This window comes from Papaver somniferum, unplaced genomic scaffold (genome assembly GCF_003573695.1).
Source record: "Papaver somniferum cultivar HN1 unplaced genomic scaffold, ASM357369v1 unplaced-scaffold_132, whole genome shotgun sequence".
NCBI lineage: Eukaryota > Viridiplantae > Streptophyta > Magnoliopsida > Ranunculales > Papaveraceae > Papaver > Papaver somniferum.
The window spans coordinates 8,393,642-8,414,964 of NW_020622381.1; the positions used below are offsets into that span (position 1 = coordinate 8,393,642).

General features: G+C 38.1%; 2 protein-coding genes and 1 pseudogene across 2 annotated transcripts; 2 read left to right on the forward strand and 1 right to left on the reverse strand.

The window, feature by feature from the left end:
* Positions 1-8,697: 8,697 nt before the first annotated feature.
* LOC113333203 lies at positions 8,698-16,438 on the forward strand (annotated as a pseudogene).
* A 428-nt stretch (positions 16,439-16,866) lies between these two features.
* On the forward strand, positions 16,867-18,614 carry LOC113333297 (major pollen allergen Ole e 10-like). Its single transcript, XM_026579805.1, has 4 exons — positions 16,867-17,009; positions 17,785-17,837; positions 18,006-18,264; positions 18,389-18,614. Exons 1-4 carry the CDS (start codon positions 16,919-16,921, stop codon positions 18,415-18,417), a joined length of 432 nt encoding a protein of 143 aa, XP_026435590.1. The 5' UTR covers positions 16,867-16,918; the 3' UTR covers positions 18,418-18,614.
* A 58-nt stretch (positions 18,615-18,672) lies between these two features.
* LOC113333296 (S-adenosylmethionine synthase-like) lies at positions 18,673-20,892 on the reverse strand. Its single transcript, XM_026579804.1, has 2 exons — positions 20,775-20,892; positions 18,673-20,099 (listed from the first exon to the last, which is right to left on the reverse strand). Exon 2 carries the CDS (start codon positions 20,087-20,089, stop codon positions 18,914-18,916), a length of 1,176 nt encoding a protein of 391 aa, XP_026435589.1. The 5' UTR covers positions 20,090-20,099; positions 20,775-20,892; the 3' UTR covers positions 18,673-18,913.
* Positions 20,893-21,323: the final 431 nt, after the last annotated feature.

A 21,323-nucleotide genomic window follows, 5' to 3' on the forward strand; every position in this document is an offset into this window, starting at 1 on the left:
GAGTAGAAAATGGTGCTGATGGATTTTTATGGTATATATTATCTCTTCCTCTCTCTCTCTCAGTCTCTCTCACCCTCAAAACATGGTGTTGTCTTGATTTAAGATTTAATTCGTTTAATCTTTGCTTCTGCAAGCAAACCAGTGAATGACGCACTGCATTACATCATAAACTATATATATACTAATAATTCTTCTCACTAGATTATCAACTCTATATGTGCACGTTCTGATTAAAGAAAAGTTCTTGCTAGTGCAAATCATTTAAGTTTTTTCTATCGGGTAAAACTTGTCTCCTTTGCTGTCAAAATAAACAAATTTAAAATGCATATGTAAATGGTGTGGTTGGAAAACACACAAAAACTCTTGCAAGTATACAAGGCCAAGTTTTAGTATAGAAAGTAAGCAAGGGATCATTCCACAGGGACTTGGGGTGTATTGAAGTTTCCTAGATAGTCTGAGCTAGTGACAGGCAGTGAAGTTAAGAGACAACGAAACAAAGAAAATTCAGTGGCAGTGAGCCAAAGGCAGTGGCAAAGAAAAAGAAAAACTTAACCAAAACAGAACATGGGAAAGAAATTGTGGATGGGAAGTGTAAGGAGATGGATGAGAATTCCCTTCACCTAGCTAGTTCATCTAGGTTAAGTTTTTGTCATATGTCTAGTTAACTAACCTTACAGCCTTAGCTAACCCCTAGTATTGGCTGTCTGTTTAAGGCACAACCAATCACAGACTAACTAGGCAGTGGCTTACTAACTAATGTAGCTGATTAACTCCTTAGAGCCACCACTGACCCCTAGCATTAGTGGTCTTCTTACAGCACCACTAATCACAAATCAGTTGGGCTTTTAGGAATCTAACTAGCCTAAGCTATTTTGAGTTCAACAAAAACCATCCTAATAGCTAACCATCATGGTTCAAAGGTCTTCTCTGAGGTTTAAACAGGGAAAATACATGATCATGTGTAGAAACAATACAAACATGCTAATTAACACAAACATAACATGACAGATGGATACAAAACATCACAGGAACAAACATCACACAACAGGATATTACACTAAACATGAACACAACATGAACAACACAAAAATGATCATTAACAGAACTTGGTTCTGGACACACTGGCTAATCCAGGCATAAAGTTTTACAACAACACCCACAAGGCTATTTATACCCACAGACCCCATTTCCCCAAAATACAAAATTAGGGTTCTTCACCCAAATAATCCCCAAATTGAAAACATTAAAATAATTGGGATTTCTCACCTAATTCACCTAATTCGGCCATACCCATATCATCTCTGTTCTTCTCCATGCTTTTTCAATTGAAAATTGGGGGCAATTTCCCAAATACCTAATTTGGCAGAGAAATTAGGGTTTGAAATTAAACTCACCTAACATGTGATTTGACGAGTCTTCTTTCGACCCATTCTTCCCCTTGCTGTTCTGCTCCTCTCCATGCTTTCTAATTGAATTTCCAACTCGTCCTATTTTATTGATTTCTTCCCTAGGTTTTTAGAGAGAAATTAGGGGAGAAAACTATATAATAGGAGGCTAGAACAAGGGGGTAATGATGGAGAAAGATAGGGGTGATGATGGTGGAGGTGTGGTGGTGGCAGTGGAGTTGAAGAAGGTGGTGGCGTACATGGTGGTTGCAGAGCTCTCTGCACATGGTAAGGTGGAGAGGAAGAAGTCGATGGTTTGGGAGAAGGGTGCGTTTGGGTAGCTGGTATAGGGTTTGGTGTTCCAGTGTGTTGCGGGTTCATCGATTTTTGCTGTTCAGCAAGACTAAGCCGTGAGATGTGGAGCTGGTAGGTAGATCGGACGGTGATGCGGAGGCAAGCGAGGAGCGACCGTCGGATGAAGTGATACAACAAAACGAACGGTGCTAGATTAGGTTAGGTGCTGTAGTGTAAGGCGGAGATATCAAACTTTGATGAACAGCAAGGGAGCAACCGTTGGATTCAACTACCATCTAATCTGAAGGCTTGGAATTTCAGCGCTGTGGTGCTTGGCAGAGACTTCAGATTTTGATGATCTATGAAGGAGCGACCATCGGATGCTTCTGAGAACTGATCTGATGGCTGAGAACGGAGGCGTTTTTGTGTGTAGAAAATGAGGTTGTGCGCACCATTCTTCGCGGCTTCCTTGCGTGATTTCTCCCGGCTTTTCACTACTTTTCTGCTCTTTTTGCTCCGCAAGTCATCCAGACTTTATTTATTACCTAAAAATGCAAAATTAAGTAAGAAAAATATTTATTCTTGAAAACAATGAAAATACAGAATATGGGATAAAATGTAGAATTAATGCACAAAAGATGAGTTAAATGCCAACAAAAAGGGATAAATATATACAATATTTGGCACTCATCAAATACCCCCAAACCTGAATTTTACTTGTCCTCAAGTAAAACAAAACTAAGGAAATCCTAACTATACCACTGTCGCTGGTCTCTCGAATGCATTTAGCGTATGCACTAAGCCTTTTAAACCACTAAGTGTCCCTAGTGGACGAGTTGAAGTCTCGTGAAGGTTTACCAGAGGTGTACCTACAAAACCTAAGGACAAAATATGAGCTCAGATTCCATCAAATGTGATATGTGCAAAACAGTTTAAGCTCACAGCAAAATGGAGATGTCAATCTAGCTATCGAAGGCACAATCCTAGCACTGATAACAAAAAAAGACATGTGATAAGAGTGTAAAGTGTATCTACACATGTGTAAAGAAAGATCTGAAGTTATGACTACTAATCACCAAGAGATAGTTTCTCAGGCTAAGAACCAAGGTCGAAATCTAGCTAGCTGTCCGGACTTTACGAGAATTGTGAATGAGTTGGAGGTATTTCACAATTACTCGTGTTGTACATCAATGGCATACACCCTCCTTGCTTATTACAATGAAACAACAAAAGATGACTCTTTACATGACTCTTATTTACATTGACTATTCTCTTTTTATTTTTGGAACAAGAGATGATGGAATTGATAAGTACTTGATTTTTTTGTATTTTTCTGATATTTTTTTCTCTCTTTTTTTTTTTTTTTTTTTTTTTTTTAAGAAACACTTTTGATACATATACAAAAAGAAACAAAAGATTACATGACACTTTGCAAGAGGTAGCCCTTTTTGATGCACCCAGTTAAATTCGATGGTTGTCTTTCTTAATGTAACCTCCACCTTCTATCCCAACCAACCAAAGAACAAGCTAGTCAAGTTTCGTTCAGTATTCTAAAGTGATTGGCAATCGTAACTTCCTATCAAACACCTTGAAGATCGAGGCCATACATGTATTGGTAGATCGTGCGCGTGCAAATTTCTTATCATATGTGAATTGTGCTAGAATCAGGGTGCCTAAATATCTAGACTAAGACTCCTAATAAAAATACATATTTGCACAAGAGTCAACATTTCAAGGTAAATGAGCTCCATTTTTATGATTTTTCATTTTTTAATTTTTTGAATTTTGATTTTAATTTTTTTTGGAATTTTTCAATTTTTTTCAAAAGAAGAAGGAGTTCGTTTTCAATTATGGCAATATATGGTATCTACTCTATCCCCCAAACCTAAACTAAACATTGTCCTCAATGTTTCAAAATATGGAAAATTAAAATGCAACATATGGAAAGGGACATGCTGAGTAGAGTAAAAGGAGAGAGAATACCCGATTTCGGCGAAAGCAGAATTAAAACTCCGTTATTCAAGGCAAAAATCCAACATATTTCAGCCGAGATCATATTGGATTAGCAAAATATATACAAAATGAACAAAAGGGTTTTTAAGAAATTTTATCTACTGGATTATATACAAAAATTCACCATACACTAACAATCTAAAGAGTTGAGGATCAACCCAAAAGACAAAGTGTAGCGGTTTCAACACTTCACACAATAATAATATGATAGCGCAAGTGAACTGTGAAACAAAATGAGCTACCCCCAAACCTGGATTTTTCAACGATAAAATTTTGGAAACAAAATCTCGCAGTTTTGGGGGTTCATCATGTACAAGGTCTAGCTCGAAATGAACTGCTAGGGACGGGCAAACATGCTAATTCCAACTGTGGTTCCTCAAAGTATTATACTTAGAAGCAAAATGGTCCAAGAGGACTTGGGAAGCACACAGTTCCAAACCTAGATTAGGGCATTCTCAGAAAATTGGTTTTACAATATTGGTACAAACCAAATCTAGGTTGGGTGGAAGGCCACAGATTGTGACTCATGTAGGAGATAGGCACATCATTATAATCAATCAATCTCCTAATCATCTACAATGTCACACATGCTCACAATCATCAACAAATTAGCAAGATCACATCAGATCATCAACATCAACAGATTCATTCTCATGCATGGCAATCAGGAGAAATATCACAATGTGACCTAGGTAGAGAATCAGACACATAATATTTTCATGCATATTAGTGTCTACAGAAGATTCAACTATTCCTATGTCATGCATCTTCACAGAATAATTGTACGAATCCCATGTCAATATCAAAATCATATGAATTACAATGAGTATTAGAAAAAACAACATTCATGAAGGTCGAGGGCGAGAAGCCATATGTTATTGAACCAACAGGTTCCACAATATTTTCATGTTCTTCTAACATCATCATAATCATCATAATCATCATCATGGTAGCATGCATATTGGTCCTCATTAAAAGTGGTGGTGTCGTTAGTCGATTCATGTTCCTCTAAATTAGGTTCATATTCAACATCATTTCATGAATGGACTAGACACTTCATTAGGGACAACATACATTTCCTCATGAATTTCCTCCTTTTGTAGGTGAAGCAAAATCTGATCTAAATATGCCTGAATTCGTGATGTAGATCTATCGAAGTTTTGCTCACTGAGTCTGAAAGCTTCTGTGGTGGAGTCTAAATTCATGGGAGTACAAAATTCTTCATGTTCAAATTGTGGTGATTGGTACATGTGTGCATGGTCATTAGGGTTTATAAAAGATTGATCGCAACCCTCAAAGGATTGATTATGTCCCAATGACTACCATTCTCACAATTTATGGGCATTTCATACCTTGGATTTTCTCTAGATTGCCTAAAATTATGCAAAATATGACAATTCTCAACAGGGTGGTCTAAACTACCACATGCGGGACATGCATAGATTTCAGGTTGCCTAAGAAAATTAGATGTGACAGATTCCTCATGTGATTGCATTTCTAAAGCTGCGATTCGAGCTTCTAATTGATCCACAAGAGATGATTGTGTGAGTGAGGCACTAGCAAAATGTTCATTTTCACGTTGTGGCAAACGATGCATGTGCGAATAGTCATTAGGGTTCATGTATTGAGGCTCGGGACTTTGAAAATGTCCATAATAATTCCTAACTATTGACATCATGGTCTATGGGAGGTTCATAACGTGAAGTTGTCCACACGCAAGTTCTCTAAGGGATTTGTTGTATTCCCCAACTGTAGAAAGATCTAGACATGATTGGGCTCAAAAGCTAAGTAACTATATTACAAAGCCCAAAATTTGGTTTTTAATGGGTTTGGATTTTTGGGAAAAATTTGGTTTTTATGGGAATGAAAAACATTTGGTTTTTGATGGGAAACATTTGGTTTTTATGGGGATAAGCCCACTGTTTTGGTTGTGCTTTGGTGAGGCAATGGGTTTGGAGAACTGTTGTGAAACAGAGCCCAACTTTCGGCCTAGAGTTTGGGTACACGGCCCACTAACGACTTTAGTAAGCCCAGAAACTAATGAAGCCCAGCTGAGTTGGTAGGTTCAGTTAACCTTGTTTAGGTTGTTTGTTGGGTTTTTGAAACCCAAAATTTTGATAGGGACAATCCCACAGTTAAGCTCAAATACAAACCCAAAAGTTAACTTAAATTACAAGCCCAACAAAAAAAATGGAAAAAATTATTACAAGCCCACAAATTAAAAATGGAAGCCCACAGGTTGGGTTCTCTTAATGGGTTTAGGCTTACCTTTGAAGCACAGCCCAGCTGCTCAGTTTGGTTGCAAAAGCCCAGTTGGGCTTTATATCATCCTAAGCTTTGGCTTTTCTGAGGCCCAGTTGGGTATTTGTTGCAAAGCCCAGTTGGGCTTTGTTCTTTTTCAGCTGCTTGGAATCAGCCCAGTTGGGCTTTGGATCATAGCAACAGCAGGACCAGCAGGGGGTAGCAGCAGCTTGCCTTTGCACAGCACAACAGCTGAGGCACAGCAGCAGATCAGCAGCACAGCAGCAGGAGAAGCAGCTCAGCTCTATTTGGGCTTCACAGCAGCACACATCAGCACCAGAGGTTTGTTCTCAGCCTCACAGCAAGGTCACAACAACAACAGCAGGGGCAACAGCTTCAGCAACAGGAGCAATTCAGCAGCAACAGGCTGCAACAGCAGCACCACAAGCACCTGGCAACTCAGAGAAGAGGTTCAGTTCCTAGAATGATGCAGTTGAAGCAAAGGAGAAGAGATTATGCAAATGATGCAGATGCACTAGAGGTGGTACTAAGTTACAGCTACAGATGCAATATGCAAGATGAGTACACTAAGATGCTTATCAGAACTACACAGCAGGTATGAGCATGCAAAGAACAGCAAGAAAAACTTCAAAAACACGGCAGCCAAGTCCCCGGCAGCGGCGCCAAAAACTTGGTGTGGTTGGAAAACACACAAAAACTCTTGCAAGTATACAAGGCCAAGTTTTAGTATAGAAAGTAAGCAAGGGATCATTCCACAGGGACTTGGGGTGTATTGAAGTTTCCTAGATAGTCTGAGCTAGTGACAGGCAGTGAAGTTAAGAGACAATGAAACAAAGAAAATTCAGTGGCAGTGAGCCAAAGGCAGTGGCAAAGAAAAAGAAAAACTTAACCAAAACAGAACATGGGAAAGAAATTGTGGATGGGAAGTGTAAGGAGATGGATGAGAATTCCCTTCACCTAGCTAGTTCATCTAGGTTAAGTTTTTGTCATATGTCTAGTTAACTAACCTTACATCCTTAGCTAACCCCTAGTATTGGCTGTCTGTTTAAGGCACAACCAATCACAGACTAACTAGGCAGTGGCTTACTAACTAATGTAGTTGATTAACTCCTTAGAGCCACCACTGACCCCTAGCATTAGTGGTCTTCTTACAGCACCACTAATCACAAATCAGTTGGGCTTTTAGGAATCTAACTAGCCTAAGCTATTTTGAGTTCAACAAAAACCATCCTAATAGCTAACCATCATGGTTCAAAGGTCTTCTCTGAGGTTTAAACAGGGAAAATACATGATCATGTGTAGAAACAATACAAACATGCTAATTAACACAAACATAACATGACAGATGGATACAAAACATCACAGGAACAAACATCACACACAGAACACAACAGGATATTACACTAAACATGAACACAACATGAACAGCACAAAAATGATCATTAACAGAACTTGGTTCTGGACACACTGGCTAATCCAGGCATAAAGTTTTACAACAACACCCACAAGGCTATTTATACCCACAGACCCCATTTCCCCAAAATACAAAATTAGGGTTCTTCACCCAAATAATCCCCAAATTGAAAACATTAAAATAATTGGGATTTCTCACCTAATTCACCTAATTCGGCCATACCCATATCATCTCTGTTCTTCTCCATGCTTTTTCAATTGAAAATTGGGGGCAATTTCCCAAATACCTAATTTGGCAGAGAAATTAGGGTTTGAAATTAAACTCACCTAACATGTGATTTGACGAGTCTTCTTTCGACCCATTCTTCCCCTTGCTGTTCTGCTCCTCTCCATGCTTTCTAATTGAATTTCCAACTCGTCCTATTTTATTGATTTCTTCCCTAGGTTTTTAGAGAGAAATTAGGGGAGAAAACTATATAATAGGAGGCTAGAACAAGGGGGTAATGATGGAGAAAGATAGGGGTGATGATGGTGGAGGTGTGGTGGTGGCAGTGGAGTTGAAGAAGGTGGTGGCGTACATGGTGGTTGCAGAGCTCTCTGCACATGGTAAGGTGGAGAGGAAGAAGTCGATGGTTTGGGAGAAGGGTGCGTTTGGGTAGCTGGTATAGGGTTTGGTGTTCCAGTGTGTGGCGGGTTCATCGATTTTTGCTGTTCAGCAAGACTAAGCCGTGAGATGTGGAGCTGGTAGGTAGATCGGACGGTGATGCGGAGGCAAGCGAGGAGCGACCGTCGGATGAAGTGATACAACGAAACGAACGGTGCTAGATTAGGTTAGGTGCTGTAGTGTAAGGCGGAGATATCAAACTTTGATGAACAGCAAGGGAGCAACCGTTGGATTCAACTACCATCTAATCTGAAGGCTTGGAATTTCAGCGCTGTGGTGCTTGGCAGAGACTTCAGATTTTGATGCTCTATGAAGGAGCGACCATCGGATGCTTCTGAGAACTGATCTGATGGCTGAGAACGGAGGCGTTTTTGTGTGTAGAAAATGAGGTTGTGCGCACCATTCTTCGCGGCTTCCTTGCGTGATTTCTCCCGGCTTTTCACTACTTTTCTGCTCTTTTTGCTCCGCAAGTCATCCAGACTTTATTTATTACCTAAAAATGCAAAATTAAGTAAGAAAAATATTTATTCTTGAAAACAATGAAAATACAGAATATGGGATAAAATGTAGAATTAATGCACAAAAGATGAGTTAAATGCCAACAAAAATATATAGAAATATGCACTTTTTAGCACTCATCAGTAAATTTAAAGTAAGGATCTCTGTGTCCATTGAGTTAGAAGAACTCTGCTCAAGTTCGGAGATATGGCTCATCAGTTAATTGGAACTGATGACGTAGAAACATTGAGAATTGAATTAGCTGAGATTGGAAGGAGCATAAGATCATCATTCAGACAGCATACTTCAAGTTTTAGAAGCAATTCTTCTGTTGAAAATTCTGTCAGAGATGTCGATGAGAGTGCTGAGAATCAAGATGAAAGAGTTGCTTTACAATGGGCTGCAATTGAGAGATTACCCACCTTTAGAAAGTTAAGATCTTCTCTTTTTGATGATGGTGGGGATGTTACAGGGAAGAGGGTGATTGATGTCACTAAGCTTGGACCTGTAGAACGACATATGTTTATAGAGAAACTCATCAAGCACATTGAGTATGATAATCTACGCTTGTTGCAGAATCTTAAAAAGAGAATAGACAAGTAAGCTTTCTTTTCTTCTGAGCTAATTTAGATTCCCATCACTACTGCCCGATATTGATACAGGGCCTTTTTTTTTAATATGTTTGCGCTGGCCATACAAAGTTCTATGAAAGCAGACCAGTTAGAAAATGTGCCATTTAATTCCTTACCTCAACTGACTGTGTAGCCATTCTCAATGAGTGCCTAAATGAGGTTACTTTCTCGGAGAACGCAGTCCATATACATATTCATAGTCATATTAGTATCAGCCATTATCTGCCGGGAAGGATTTAATGTGTGTAACCTTGCATAAATTAGATATTATCTCTTTAACATTACAGTATATTTGCAGAGTTTGTGTGAAGTTGCCCACTGTGGAGGTGCGGTATAAGAATCTCTTTGTTGAAGCAGACTGTGAAGTCGTTCATGGGAAACCCCTCCCCACTATATGGAACTTCCTCAAAAGTACAATTTCTGTAAGTTGTCAAATTCTTTTTATTAGGCAAAACTATTATTGACTTCACCAATTCGTTTTTTCTTACCTGTTCCTCTTTTTCCTTTGCTTACTTCGCAACATAAGTAATCTGCAACATTTTTTTATCACAAAAATGTACCTATTACTTCTTATTACATATTAGTAAACATGGTGTTTTTGATAAATTAGTTATGGTCAATAAACAAATGCTTCCCAGTTTTTTCCACTATTTAGCATTCCTGAAACTTGACTCGAGTATACTAGAAATATGCTTGATGGTATTATGTAGTGATGTTTGACCAAGGGATTGAGGCTTTATTGGTTAGTTGATCTATATAATTTCTAATTCTTTGCTTTTTCCTTCTTTCTTTCACTATTGAGGATTCCTATTTACCAGGGTTTCCCCAGATTATTAGGTGTAAAGTTGCAAGAAGCCAAGATAAGCATTATTGAAGATGTCAGTGGCATCATTAAGCCGGGAAGGTAAGATTTTTTTTTTTGCCAGTTTCAGAAACTTCAGTAACTTTTTTTTAACCAATCAAGGCATGAGGCTACGAGTGAGATATGTATGGAGAAAACCCTGCTAAGTCAGTGATAAGGGCTGGAGCGGTTTTATTCCAAAACATTCTCAAAAACTGAACTTCTGTGTACTTTCTTTTTCATCTTATTCTCCACTAATGAGATTGAACCTGTGTGTTTTGCTAATACAGTTTCATTTATGGATGGTTGTCTGATATGCAGGATGACATTGTTGCTTGGTCCTCCAGGATGCGGGAAAACCACCTTTTTATTAGCCCTTTCCGGGAAACTAGACCAGTCTCTCAAGGTTTTATTTCTCTCTCGAGGTTTCTTTTTAGGCCCTGGTAAGAAAAGTTCTATAACTGTAATTAGTGTGATGACTTATCTTTCTTTGTTTCTTCGCCTGGTTTTAGGTGACAGGAGAAATTTGTTACAATGGTTACAAATTGGAAGAGTTTGTTCCCCAGAAAACATCAGCCTATATAAGCCAAAATGATCTGCATATTCCTGAGATGACTGTAAGAGAAACACTTGATTTTTCAGCTTGCTGTCAGGGTGTTGGAAGCCGTGCAGGTAGCTTTTTATTTAAACTGTGATCTTGCCATTGATGTAATATCATTTATAAGCTACGAAAGAGGAAGATCTTTTTTTTCTGCATGTGTAGATATTATGTTGGAGGTCAGTCGAAGAGAAAAGGAAGCAGGGATTGTTCCAGACCCAGATTTAGATACTTAGATGAAGGTAACATCGACCATTTTCATGTTCTCTTCCATCTTTTCTATCTCGTCTATGTATGAATGAATGCAATAGAAGCTCGACTGAGTTCAACAAGAAGTATGCAGTAGTGTTTTGAATAAAGCACATGTTCAGACACACTTTTCATTTATTCCGAGCGTGGATTAGCTTTTGTACTTTCTAATGTTGATTGATGTGGTCAATGCATGCTAAGCAGGCGATTTCTGTTGACGGACTTCAGAGAAGTCTTCAGACTGATTACATTGTAAAGGTAGTTCTTTATAACAGAACCACAATGAAACTTCTCTTACTTCATATAGGGAGCATTAAAACGTTAATAGTTTTTTTCTGATTGTTTGCTGTGTCCCTGGTTTATCAGATACTTGGACTTGATATTTGTGGTGATACATTAGTTGGTGATGCCATGAGAAGAGGCCTCTCTGGTGGTCAAAAGAAAAGATTGACTACAGGTACACCACATCTACATCATTACCAAATTCAGTTGGTTGTAATTCCATTTTATTAAGAATTCACTCTTTTTTTTGTAATAGGTGAGATGATTGTTGGACCAACAAAAGCTCTCTTTATGGACGAAATTTCTAATGGCGTAGACAGTTCCACTACCTTTCAAGTTGTTGCATATCTTCAGCAATTGGTGCATATAACAGATGCTACAGCATTGATCTCACTTCTCCAGCCGGCACCAGAGACCTATGATCTTTTTGATGATATTATTTTGATGGCAGAAAGAAAAGTAGTGTATCATGGCCCATGCAGTTATGTTCTTGAGTTTTTCGAAGAATGTGGATTTAGGTGCCCAGAAAGAAAAGGTGCCGCGGATTTCCTCCAGGAGGTAAGAAGACAGGTTTCTTATTTCCTATTCTTTCAAAGTGCAATCTCTAAACCATTTATTAATTCACTATTTCATTTTTCAGGTTATCTCTAGGAAGGATCAGGCACAATACTGGTATGATACTGAACAGCAGTTTAATTATTGTTCCGTTGATCAATTTTGTATAAAATTCAAGGCATTCAAAATTGGGAAGAGGCTAGATGAGGAACTTTCTAAGCCATTTGATAAATCCCAAAGTCACAAAGATTCTTTATCCTTTAGCAAGTATTCGCTACCCAAATGGGAACTCTTTAAAGCTTGCATGAGTAGGGAATATCTTCTCATGAGGAGGAATTCTTTCATATATGTCTTCAAAACAGCTCAGGTTTGTAAAGCTTCCTACTTTCTGGATCAGTTCTCTATATAAGATGTTATGTAGGAACATCTGTATCTGACGGTGGACTCGTACCTCATGTGTCTTCTGCTGCAGCTTGTCTTCATAGCATTTGTCACCATGACTGTCTTTCTGCGAACTCGAATGCATGTTGACGTGATCCATGCAAATTATTATCTGGGTGCCCTGTTTTACGCACTTATGATACTTCTGTTTGATGGATTCCCTGAGTTATCTATGACTGTCTCAAGACTTGCTGTTTTCTACAAGCAGAGAGAACTATGCTTTTACCCAGCTTGGGCTTATGCAGTTCCAGCTGCTATTCTTAAGATCCCTCTTTCACTCTTGGAAGCTATTGTATGGACTGTTCTTACTTACTATGTCATTGGTTTCAGTCCTGAATTTGGAAGGTGAGTTTCTCATGGAAAAATTACTTCTTCATACAAAAATATATAAAGTATCTCTAGATAATCTACAATTTATTCTAAAATTTTATTCCTGGACTGTCCTTTCTAGGTTCATCAGTCAGTTCGTACTACTTTTTGCTATGCATCTGGCATCTATATCCATGTATCGTTTGGTTGCTGCATTTTTCCAAACTGTAGTTGCTTCTTCAGTAGCTGCTAGTTATGTAGTATTATTTGTCCTGCTATTTGGAGGTTTCGTGATCCCACAGCGTAAGTTGGCCTGCCCTTTATTATTTGGTGTTAGCTTCTTTAACATTTTCAAAAATGGAATATTTAGCTTCCTTTACATGTTTTTTTTTTTTTTATGCAGCTTCCATGCCCGCTTGGGTGCGGTGGGGCTTCTGGATTTCTCCCATGTCATATGGGGAGATAGGCATAACTGTGAGTGAATTTCTTGCTCCACGATGGCAACAAGTGAGATTCGAATCAGTTGAGATGTTTAGACTGGCATGTGAGGATTAAATTAATAGGTAATCCAAATTTCTTATGTGCTATTGATTGTCATTTACAGATGTCATCAAACACAACTCTAGGGGGTCAAACCTTAGAAAGTCGTGGCCTAAGCTTTGATAGTTGCTTCTACTGGATATCATTGGGTGCATTACTTGGGTTCGCAATTCTGTTCAACATCGGATTTACTTTAGCCTTGACATTTTTAAAGGGTAAGATGATGATCCGCCTCAGTTAACTATTTAAATAATTTCCGAGTTATCCGTGTCATTACCTAAATTTTACAATGTATGCAGCTCCTGGGATGTCTCGTGCTATTATTTCACAAGAGAAACTCTCTCAAGTTCAAGGACGAAAACTCAAGAGCAATGTCGAGCAGGAATCATCTCTTTCTTCTAAAAGTGCTCAAAAGAAGGGTAAAACCTAAATAATAGTTGTGCTTATCAAAAGTTATTGAGACATTATATGCTATCAAAATCTGGTTCTTATTTATGGCTCATTTTACAGGAGGGATGGTTTTACCTTTTGTGCCTCTAACAGTAGCATTTCAAGATGTGCAGTACTTCATCGATACCCCCTTGGTAATCATTGCTAGGATAATCTTTCAAACAATTTTGAAGAAGTTGGATGGGAAGATATAAACAAATGATTTCCCTATGTATTTGTTTTGTATTTAGGAAATGAAGGAACAGGGTTTTACAGAGAACAGGATCCAGCTTCTTCGGGATATATCAGGAGCTTTTGTACCTGGGGTTCTCACCGCATTAATGGGTGTTAGTGGTGCTGGGAAGACCACTCTTATGGACGTCCTCTCTGGTAGAAAAACTGGTGGTATTATCGAAGGAAACATAAGCATTGGTGGATATCCTAAATCCCAAGAAACATATTCTCGGATATCAGGTTATTGTGAGCAGACAGACATACATTCACCACAAATTACTGTAGAAGAATCAGTAATATTTTCAGCTGGGCTGCGCCTCCCATCTGATATCTCTTCAAATACAAAGAATGTATGATATCTTGGAAAGAGTTCAAATTTTTGGTTTGGGTTTAATGCTATTTTCAGTGAATAGATTTTTTTCCTCAAATTGGTTAAAATGTTATTTACAGGCGTTTGTGAATGAAGTCCTTGAAACGATTGAGCTTGATGGAATTAAAGATGCTTTAGTAGGTATTCCTGGTGTTAGTGGCTTATCAACTGAGCAACGGAAGCGGCTTACGATAGCTGTGGAGCTTGTTGCGAACCCTTCAATCATTTTCATGGATGAACCAACGTCTGGTTTAGATGCAAGAGCTGCCGCCATAGTCATGCGGGCAGTTAAAAATGTGGTCAATACAGGTAGAACAATTGTTTGCACCATCCACCAACCAAGTATCGATATATTTGAGGCGTTTGATGAGGTACTAATAGTTAGTTAATGTGAAATATTATCTTGCACTGTCTACTTTTATTGCAATGCTTATTCAATGTCATGTATTTACTCTTCCTGCAGTTGATTCTAATGAAAGGTGGAGGGCGCATAATCTACTCAGGACAATTAGGTCATCATTCAAATAGGGTTATCGAGTACTTTGAGGTAGACACCTTATCATTGTGAAGAATTGGGGAAAGCAAATGTCATTTGAATGTTGACTTGGTTCCTCCTATTTCCTGACAGGGTATATCTGGCGTCCCGAAGATTAAAGATAAGTACAATCCAGCAACATGGATGTTGGAAGTCACTTCTGAATCAGCAGAAAATCAGCTTGGAGTGGATTTTGCTAATCTTTACAGAGAGTCCACTTTGTATAACTAAGTATATTCACGTGCAAGTGATTGGAGATTGTTACAACTGTCTGTCATAATTTTGACGGATTGCGGCACCTTCTATTTCGATTTGTAAAATTCTTATTTATTCCTCTGGTTGTAGAGAAAAGGTCGAACTGGTTAAACAATTATGCAGTCCGCCTCCTGGTTCGAGGGACTTGCATTTTGCTACCCAATTTGCACAGAGTGGTTGGGGGCAGTTCAAAGCTTGTCTCTGGAAACAAAACTTGTCATATTGGAGGAGTCCTGCCTATAACTTGATGCGAATTGTGCACATGATTGTTTCATCTTTGCTTTTTGGAGTATTGTTTTGGCAGCAAGGGAAGAATATGTAAGTAGATCTTACCTCACCCACTTTACCCGCTTAACTCAATGAAGCATGCACCAGCATATTCTTGTTTTGTAGAATTGATCAGCAGAGTTTGTTCAATGTATTTGGTTCAATGTTTTCCGCCGTAATCTTCTTGGGCGTAAACAACTGCTCAACAGTTTTGCCATTTGTTTCAACTGAGCGCACCGTTCTTTACCGGGAAAGATTTGCAGGAATGTATTCTTCATGGGCTTATGCATTTGCGCAGGTTCAGACCTGAACTCATGGTGCAGACTTGTCATATAATTTGTTTTCTCAAGAATAATATTCTTTTTGCTACCACGACATTTCCCTTATCTTTCTTTTGTTCCAAAAAGTGTTTTCGAGTTTGAGCTTCTGATTGTGCATTCTCTCTTTAACTGGATGTGTCTTGTTTTATTTATAGGTGGTGGTCGAAATTCCTTACCTGTTGATTTAGTCGGTTCTGTATGTGATAATCGCTTATCCAATGGTCGGCTACATCTCTTCACCTTACAAGATTTTCTGGAGCTTTTATGCAATGTTCTGTACACTTCTTTACTTCAACTACTTTGGAATGTTTGCTTGTGTCCATTACACCAAACATTCAAGTCGCTGCCATATCATCATCTACATTCTACACAATGCAGTCTCTTTTTTCTGGGTTTCCAATACCAAAACCGGTAAGCCAACTTTTTACTATTCTGATAGTAGATTATTATCATGTTTCAGAACGATTCAATTGAACTGTGATGTTGTACACTAGCTAATCATCTGTTTCAAATGCAGAACATTCCGAAGTGGTGGATGTGGTTTTATTATCTCACCCCAACATCTTCGGCGCTGAATGGTTTACTAACTTCCCAATATGGGGATGTAGAAAAGGAGATTTTGGTTTTCGGCGAAGAAAAGACGGTCTCTAAATTTTAGAAGATTATTTTGGGTTTCACCATAATCAACTTCCGCTTGTTGCTGTTCTTCTTCTCGCTTACCCCGTAATCTTCGCTTCTCTGTTTGCTTATTGTATTGGGAAACTGAATTTCCAGAGGAGGTAACATAGATACCCTTTGAAAAAAAATATATACATCGTAGTTATAGTTCACCAAAAGCGAAAGTAATTAGTTAAATGTCCAGAAAATATAGCCGAGCAAGGGAGGCAATTTTGTGCTTATTAGGCCTGTATATTTCCTGCAAGGATCATATGCAGGTGTGCAAGTTGAATTTGTGTAATGAGTGCTTTATAACGTGGTAGCAGACATGTCGTATACTGAATAACTGTTTACATACGACAATAAGAAATAGAAACTTCAATTATTTTGCATCATCTTGTTAGAACCGTTTTCTTGTTGTTAGCCTGTCATGGTAAGAAGAAACCGCTCATTTTTGAAATGTTAAGAGAGAATCATGAAGGGAGATCAGGTAGAGAGATAGCAAGTGGCATTGAGATCACGCAATTAGCACACTAGTGTTCAAAACTGCATGCTTGAACTGTACAGTGAGAGAGAGAGAGAGAGAGATGACATGCAAGCTTTCTTGTTTTTCTTTTCCTTGTTGGCCAATGGGTCCAGGTTCTCGAACAGAGTGTATTTGTTGAACAAGAAGAGAACCGGTAAAACATATGTATTGCATTATTTTAAAAACTTATTGATCTCGTGAATGATATTCTGAAATCAAGACCCAAATTATCCACTATTTAAACCCCCCACCATTGCTTCCCTCTAACCCATCACAACCCTCTTTCTAGACATTCTGTGTGTTTTCTCTTTAACCATCTTATCTATCATTTAGTACCAGGTAGTTAGACATGGCAAGTACTAAAACTAGTACAAAAATGTTCTACTTGGGTTTTCTTCCACTGGTTTTAGCATCTGTTTTGTGTTTTGCAGCTTGCACTGGTAAGTTATCAGTCATATCCTTGGCCTAGTATTTTGATGTTCCTACATTTTTCTTCTTCTTCCTTGGATGTTTGATTTTTTAATTTGGTTTGCTACAATATTGATCAATGTATAGGACTAATGAGGTGGATTCTCTTGTTGATCTACTTAATCTTTTATGCATCTTTGTGGCTATTATCCACATCTGATATATAGATGCAAACGATGATGGACTTTCTTGATGACGACGAGGACGATGAGATCTCAGCCATTCTTTTACCTATATGAAGTCGCACCTAAGAACCATTTCTTGTTTCTCTTTACACATCGAGACTATCGCACCAGTTTTCACATTTTCCGAACCTGGAATATATTTCAGGGCAAAAATGGACCCAAACTTCTGCATTGGTGTTTGTGTACCTTGTTATCAGTGGACAAATTGTTTTCTTTATCTAAAATCTGATATGCAGTGTGGGTCATTATTATTGCTCTGCCCCTTGCAAAAAAAAGAGAGCCAAACATTGAAGTATAAAAAATGTTGAGTTCTATCTGTCTTGCTCGCATATTACTTGCTATTTTACTAACATTGCCAACTGGCTACCAGTTCACCGCTAAAGATACTAAATTCCACATAAGACAGAGGAAAAAGTGATTAATAGTGTCATTTCGTCTAACAAATATCATAACCAATTATGCACCATTGCATTTTCTTTCGACAGATACTTCCATTTACCAAGTTGCTTAAACAAATCAAGATTATATTTTTGATATTTTTTTTAATAATTGTTTGATGCAGAATCTGCCCCTGGCCCTAGCAGTAATCGATATCGATATGCGCAGAGTAGGCCAGTAAGTCTCATTACAAGTTCTAAGAACTGCTTGGTTCACAACAACATCATAACCACCTTACAAATGTAGCACAATTTTAAGCATTGCTGCATTGGAAATACATGAAATTTTCTTGCAATTCCTGGCAGTGTTTATTTACATTACAATTACTAATTGCTGTAAATACAGATGGCAAATTCAAATGTCGACACATGGTGTATTGCGAAACCATCAACAGAAGAGAAATACCTACGCAACAATATTGATTTTGGTTGCACTCAGTTGGGAGTTGATTGCAGTCCTATAGCTCGAGATGGGTCATGTTTTTACCCTAACACTACATATGCCCATGCATCAGTTGTCATGAATCTTCATTTCAAAGCTGCTGGTAAACATGATTGGGATTGCTATTTTAATGGCACTGGTCTCACTACTACTTCTGATCCATGTTAGTATCACTAACTCCCTCAATATATACAAATTCAATTCATAGCTGTGTTCTTTTGTAGCTCTGGATCTTTCGAATAATTTCTTATCATTTTCTGATTTTTTTTCTTTCATTTTCATTGCAGCTGTTGGTGACTGTATTTATGAACTCTGAGAAGTGGAGTAAAACTTGGTAGGAATAGTTAAGGCCCATCATCATGAATGTCAGGATTTGAAATGTGTTACAAAAATTGTATGCATTCTCTTATTTTAGATCAAAATTAAATAAATGTACTGATGCATTTTAGGGTAATAATTAGATGAACTTGATTATTAATTGGAGTAATGAATTCCTTGAACTCTCCGGGAACCTACAAAGAAGATGCAAAATTAAGCTAGAAGAAGAGATATCTGCAATGAAACAATAACATTTAAGCAAATGGAAACTTTTTCTTTCATTGAAATCTTAAATTCAACAAATTCCATTCACATTCCTTAACTAGGAGACAAATCGCAGAGAAAGTACACAAGAAGGAAACTGTGAAAAACACTTCACAAAGTAGAACGAACATTCAAGATCTAACTTTAAGTTAGACAAATAAAACACAGACATTTTAGCAAACAATCAACCGAGATGGATAAAGATGGACCTCTGTAAACAAGCTTTTAACTTAAGCCTTCTTGAGTGGCTTCACAACCTCCCATGTGAAGTCGGGGTCGTCCCTACCGAAGTGACCGTAAGCTGCAGTCTTCAAGAACCTGCTGTTTCCTCCCCTCTTAAGATCAAGGTTGATTGAGATCATTCCTGGTCGGAAATCAAAGTTCTCCTTCACAATCTGTAGAATTTCCTTGTCAGGGATCTTTCCAGTTCCATAAGAATCGACAAATACTGACAAAGGCTCTGGAACACCAATAGCATATGAAACTTGGACAATGCATCGTCTAGCTAAATCACTAGCGACGATGCTCTTTGCTGCCTGTCTTACAAGGTAGGCCCCACTTCTGTCCACCTTGGTGGGGTCTTTGCCGGAGAATGCACCACCACCGTGAGCTCCCCAACCACCATAGGTGTCAATAATGATCTTACGTCCAGTAAGACCAGCATCACCATGCGGACCACCAATAACAAAACGACCTGATGGGTTCAAGTGGAAGATGGTTTTATCATCGAGGTACTTCGCGGGAATGACTGGCTTGATGACATGCTCCTTAAGATCAGCAGCAATTTCATCATTGGTGACAGTTTCATCGTGCTGTGTGGAAATCAAAACGGTGTGGACACGGATGGGAACCATGGCACCCTTGTCGTTTTGGTATTCAACAGTGACTTGGGTCTTACCATCAGGTCTCAACCAAGCACAAGTACCATTTTTGCGAACATCGGTTAAACGAGCTCCAAGCTTAGTTGCAAGAACGTGACTAAGGGGCATCAACTCTGGGGTCTCATCAGTGGCATACCCAAACATGTGACCTTGATCACCGGCACCAACGTCCTCAGGACGCTTGGTTAAGTGACCATGGACACCCTGAGCAATATCGGGACTCTGTTGTTCAATGTTAACCAGAACCTTACATTTATCAGCATCAAGACCGACGTCATCAGATACAAATCCAATATTACGACAAGTATCCCGAACAATCTTCTCATAGTTGATATCAGCCTTTGTTGTAATTTCTCCAAAAACCATGACCATGTTTGTTTTGGTGCAAGTTTCGCAAGCTACCTTACTGTCAGGGTCTTGTTCAAGGCAGGCATCAAGAACCGCATCGGAGATCTGGTCGCACAGCTTGTCGGGGTGTCCCTCGTTAACAGATTCAGAGGTAAATAGGAAAGTTTCCAAAGCCATCTCTCCCAAACTATAAAAATCAGAACAAACAATTCATGTCATATTAGTACCAAAGAACTCCAGTTCAATTTCAAATACAAAACAATTCATCAAGAGATAACTTTAACTGTAAGCGAATAAGTCTCTTCGAACTTTTTACAAACAGAACAGCTGCAACAAAAGCAACAGGGCATCGACAATCTTTCCACAAAGTTGATATTCTAAAATTCGGATATAAAACATGAGTATTGATTCGATATTCTCCAATTTTTCAGGATAAAGAGTTGATAACTTTATCCAAGGGATCTAAACATTCTAAACCCTAAGACCTCATATACTGATCTAGATCAAGCAACTTACTGTCAGATTATTAAGCATCCAATCCATGGTCACCATTCAAACACTAGTCCAATACATAACTATCAGAATAAAAGATAAGTCATCAAATTGAACATAAATTTGAGTACTTCCAAAACTCGATAAACTTCGATTTTTTAAACGGGTTTAACTTCAATAAACCCTGAATTAACAAAACCCAAAATCTAAAGTATCTGAATGATGCTGAATTACAACTTCAAAAGAGTCGAAACCTTCAGTTACATGATAAAACAGTGTAAAAAACTGAGATTTCTTAAAGAAATTGAAGAGGATTTTAAGAAGAAACAGAGTATAAAAATGAAAACCCACGAAGGAAACTCAAAAATACCTGAAAAAGAGCAAAACCCTTCAAAGCAAGTGCTGTAAAGATCAAATTTCTTTTAGTTCCTTCTTCCTATTGCGGAACTCTTACAAGTTTTCATTCAGAATTCAATTCACTATTTATAGACTCTCAACATTTTGAAATTCTGATTCGGAATCAACATCTAACGGATAGAATTTAACTTCACCGTCAAAATGTAAGAGTTGGATTAAGTGTGCGGTTGAGATCCTGTTGATTAGGTGACGTAGTAAATATTCCCTCGGTTACGTTTTGCTCGATGTTTTAGGGTTTTTTTTATGTTCCAAAATAGATGATAATTTTAGTATTTTTCTCGTATTCTCACTAATTTTTCCTTGCTTTGAAATCATACAATATCATTAATTTTTATTGTAATCAATACTCTAATTTTAAATTTACTCTAATTTGGTAGTATATCCCAAGTAAATTACTAGGGAATTGATAACTTTCTCTAAAATCTAGAAACTAAAAACTAATTATTTAAAATTTTAAGAAGAATTAATATGGGTAGAATCAGAAAGATTTTATTCTCTATGG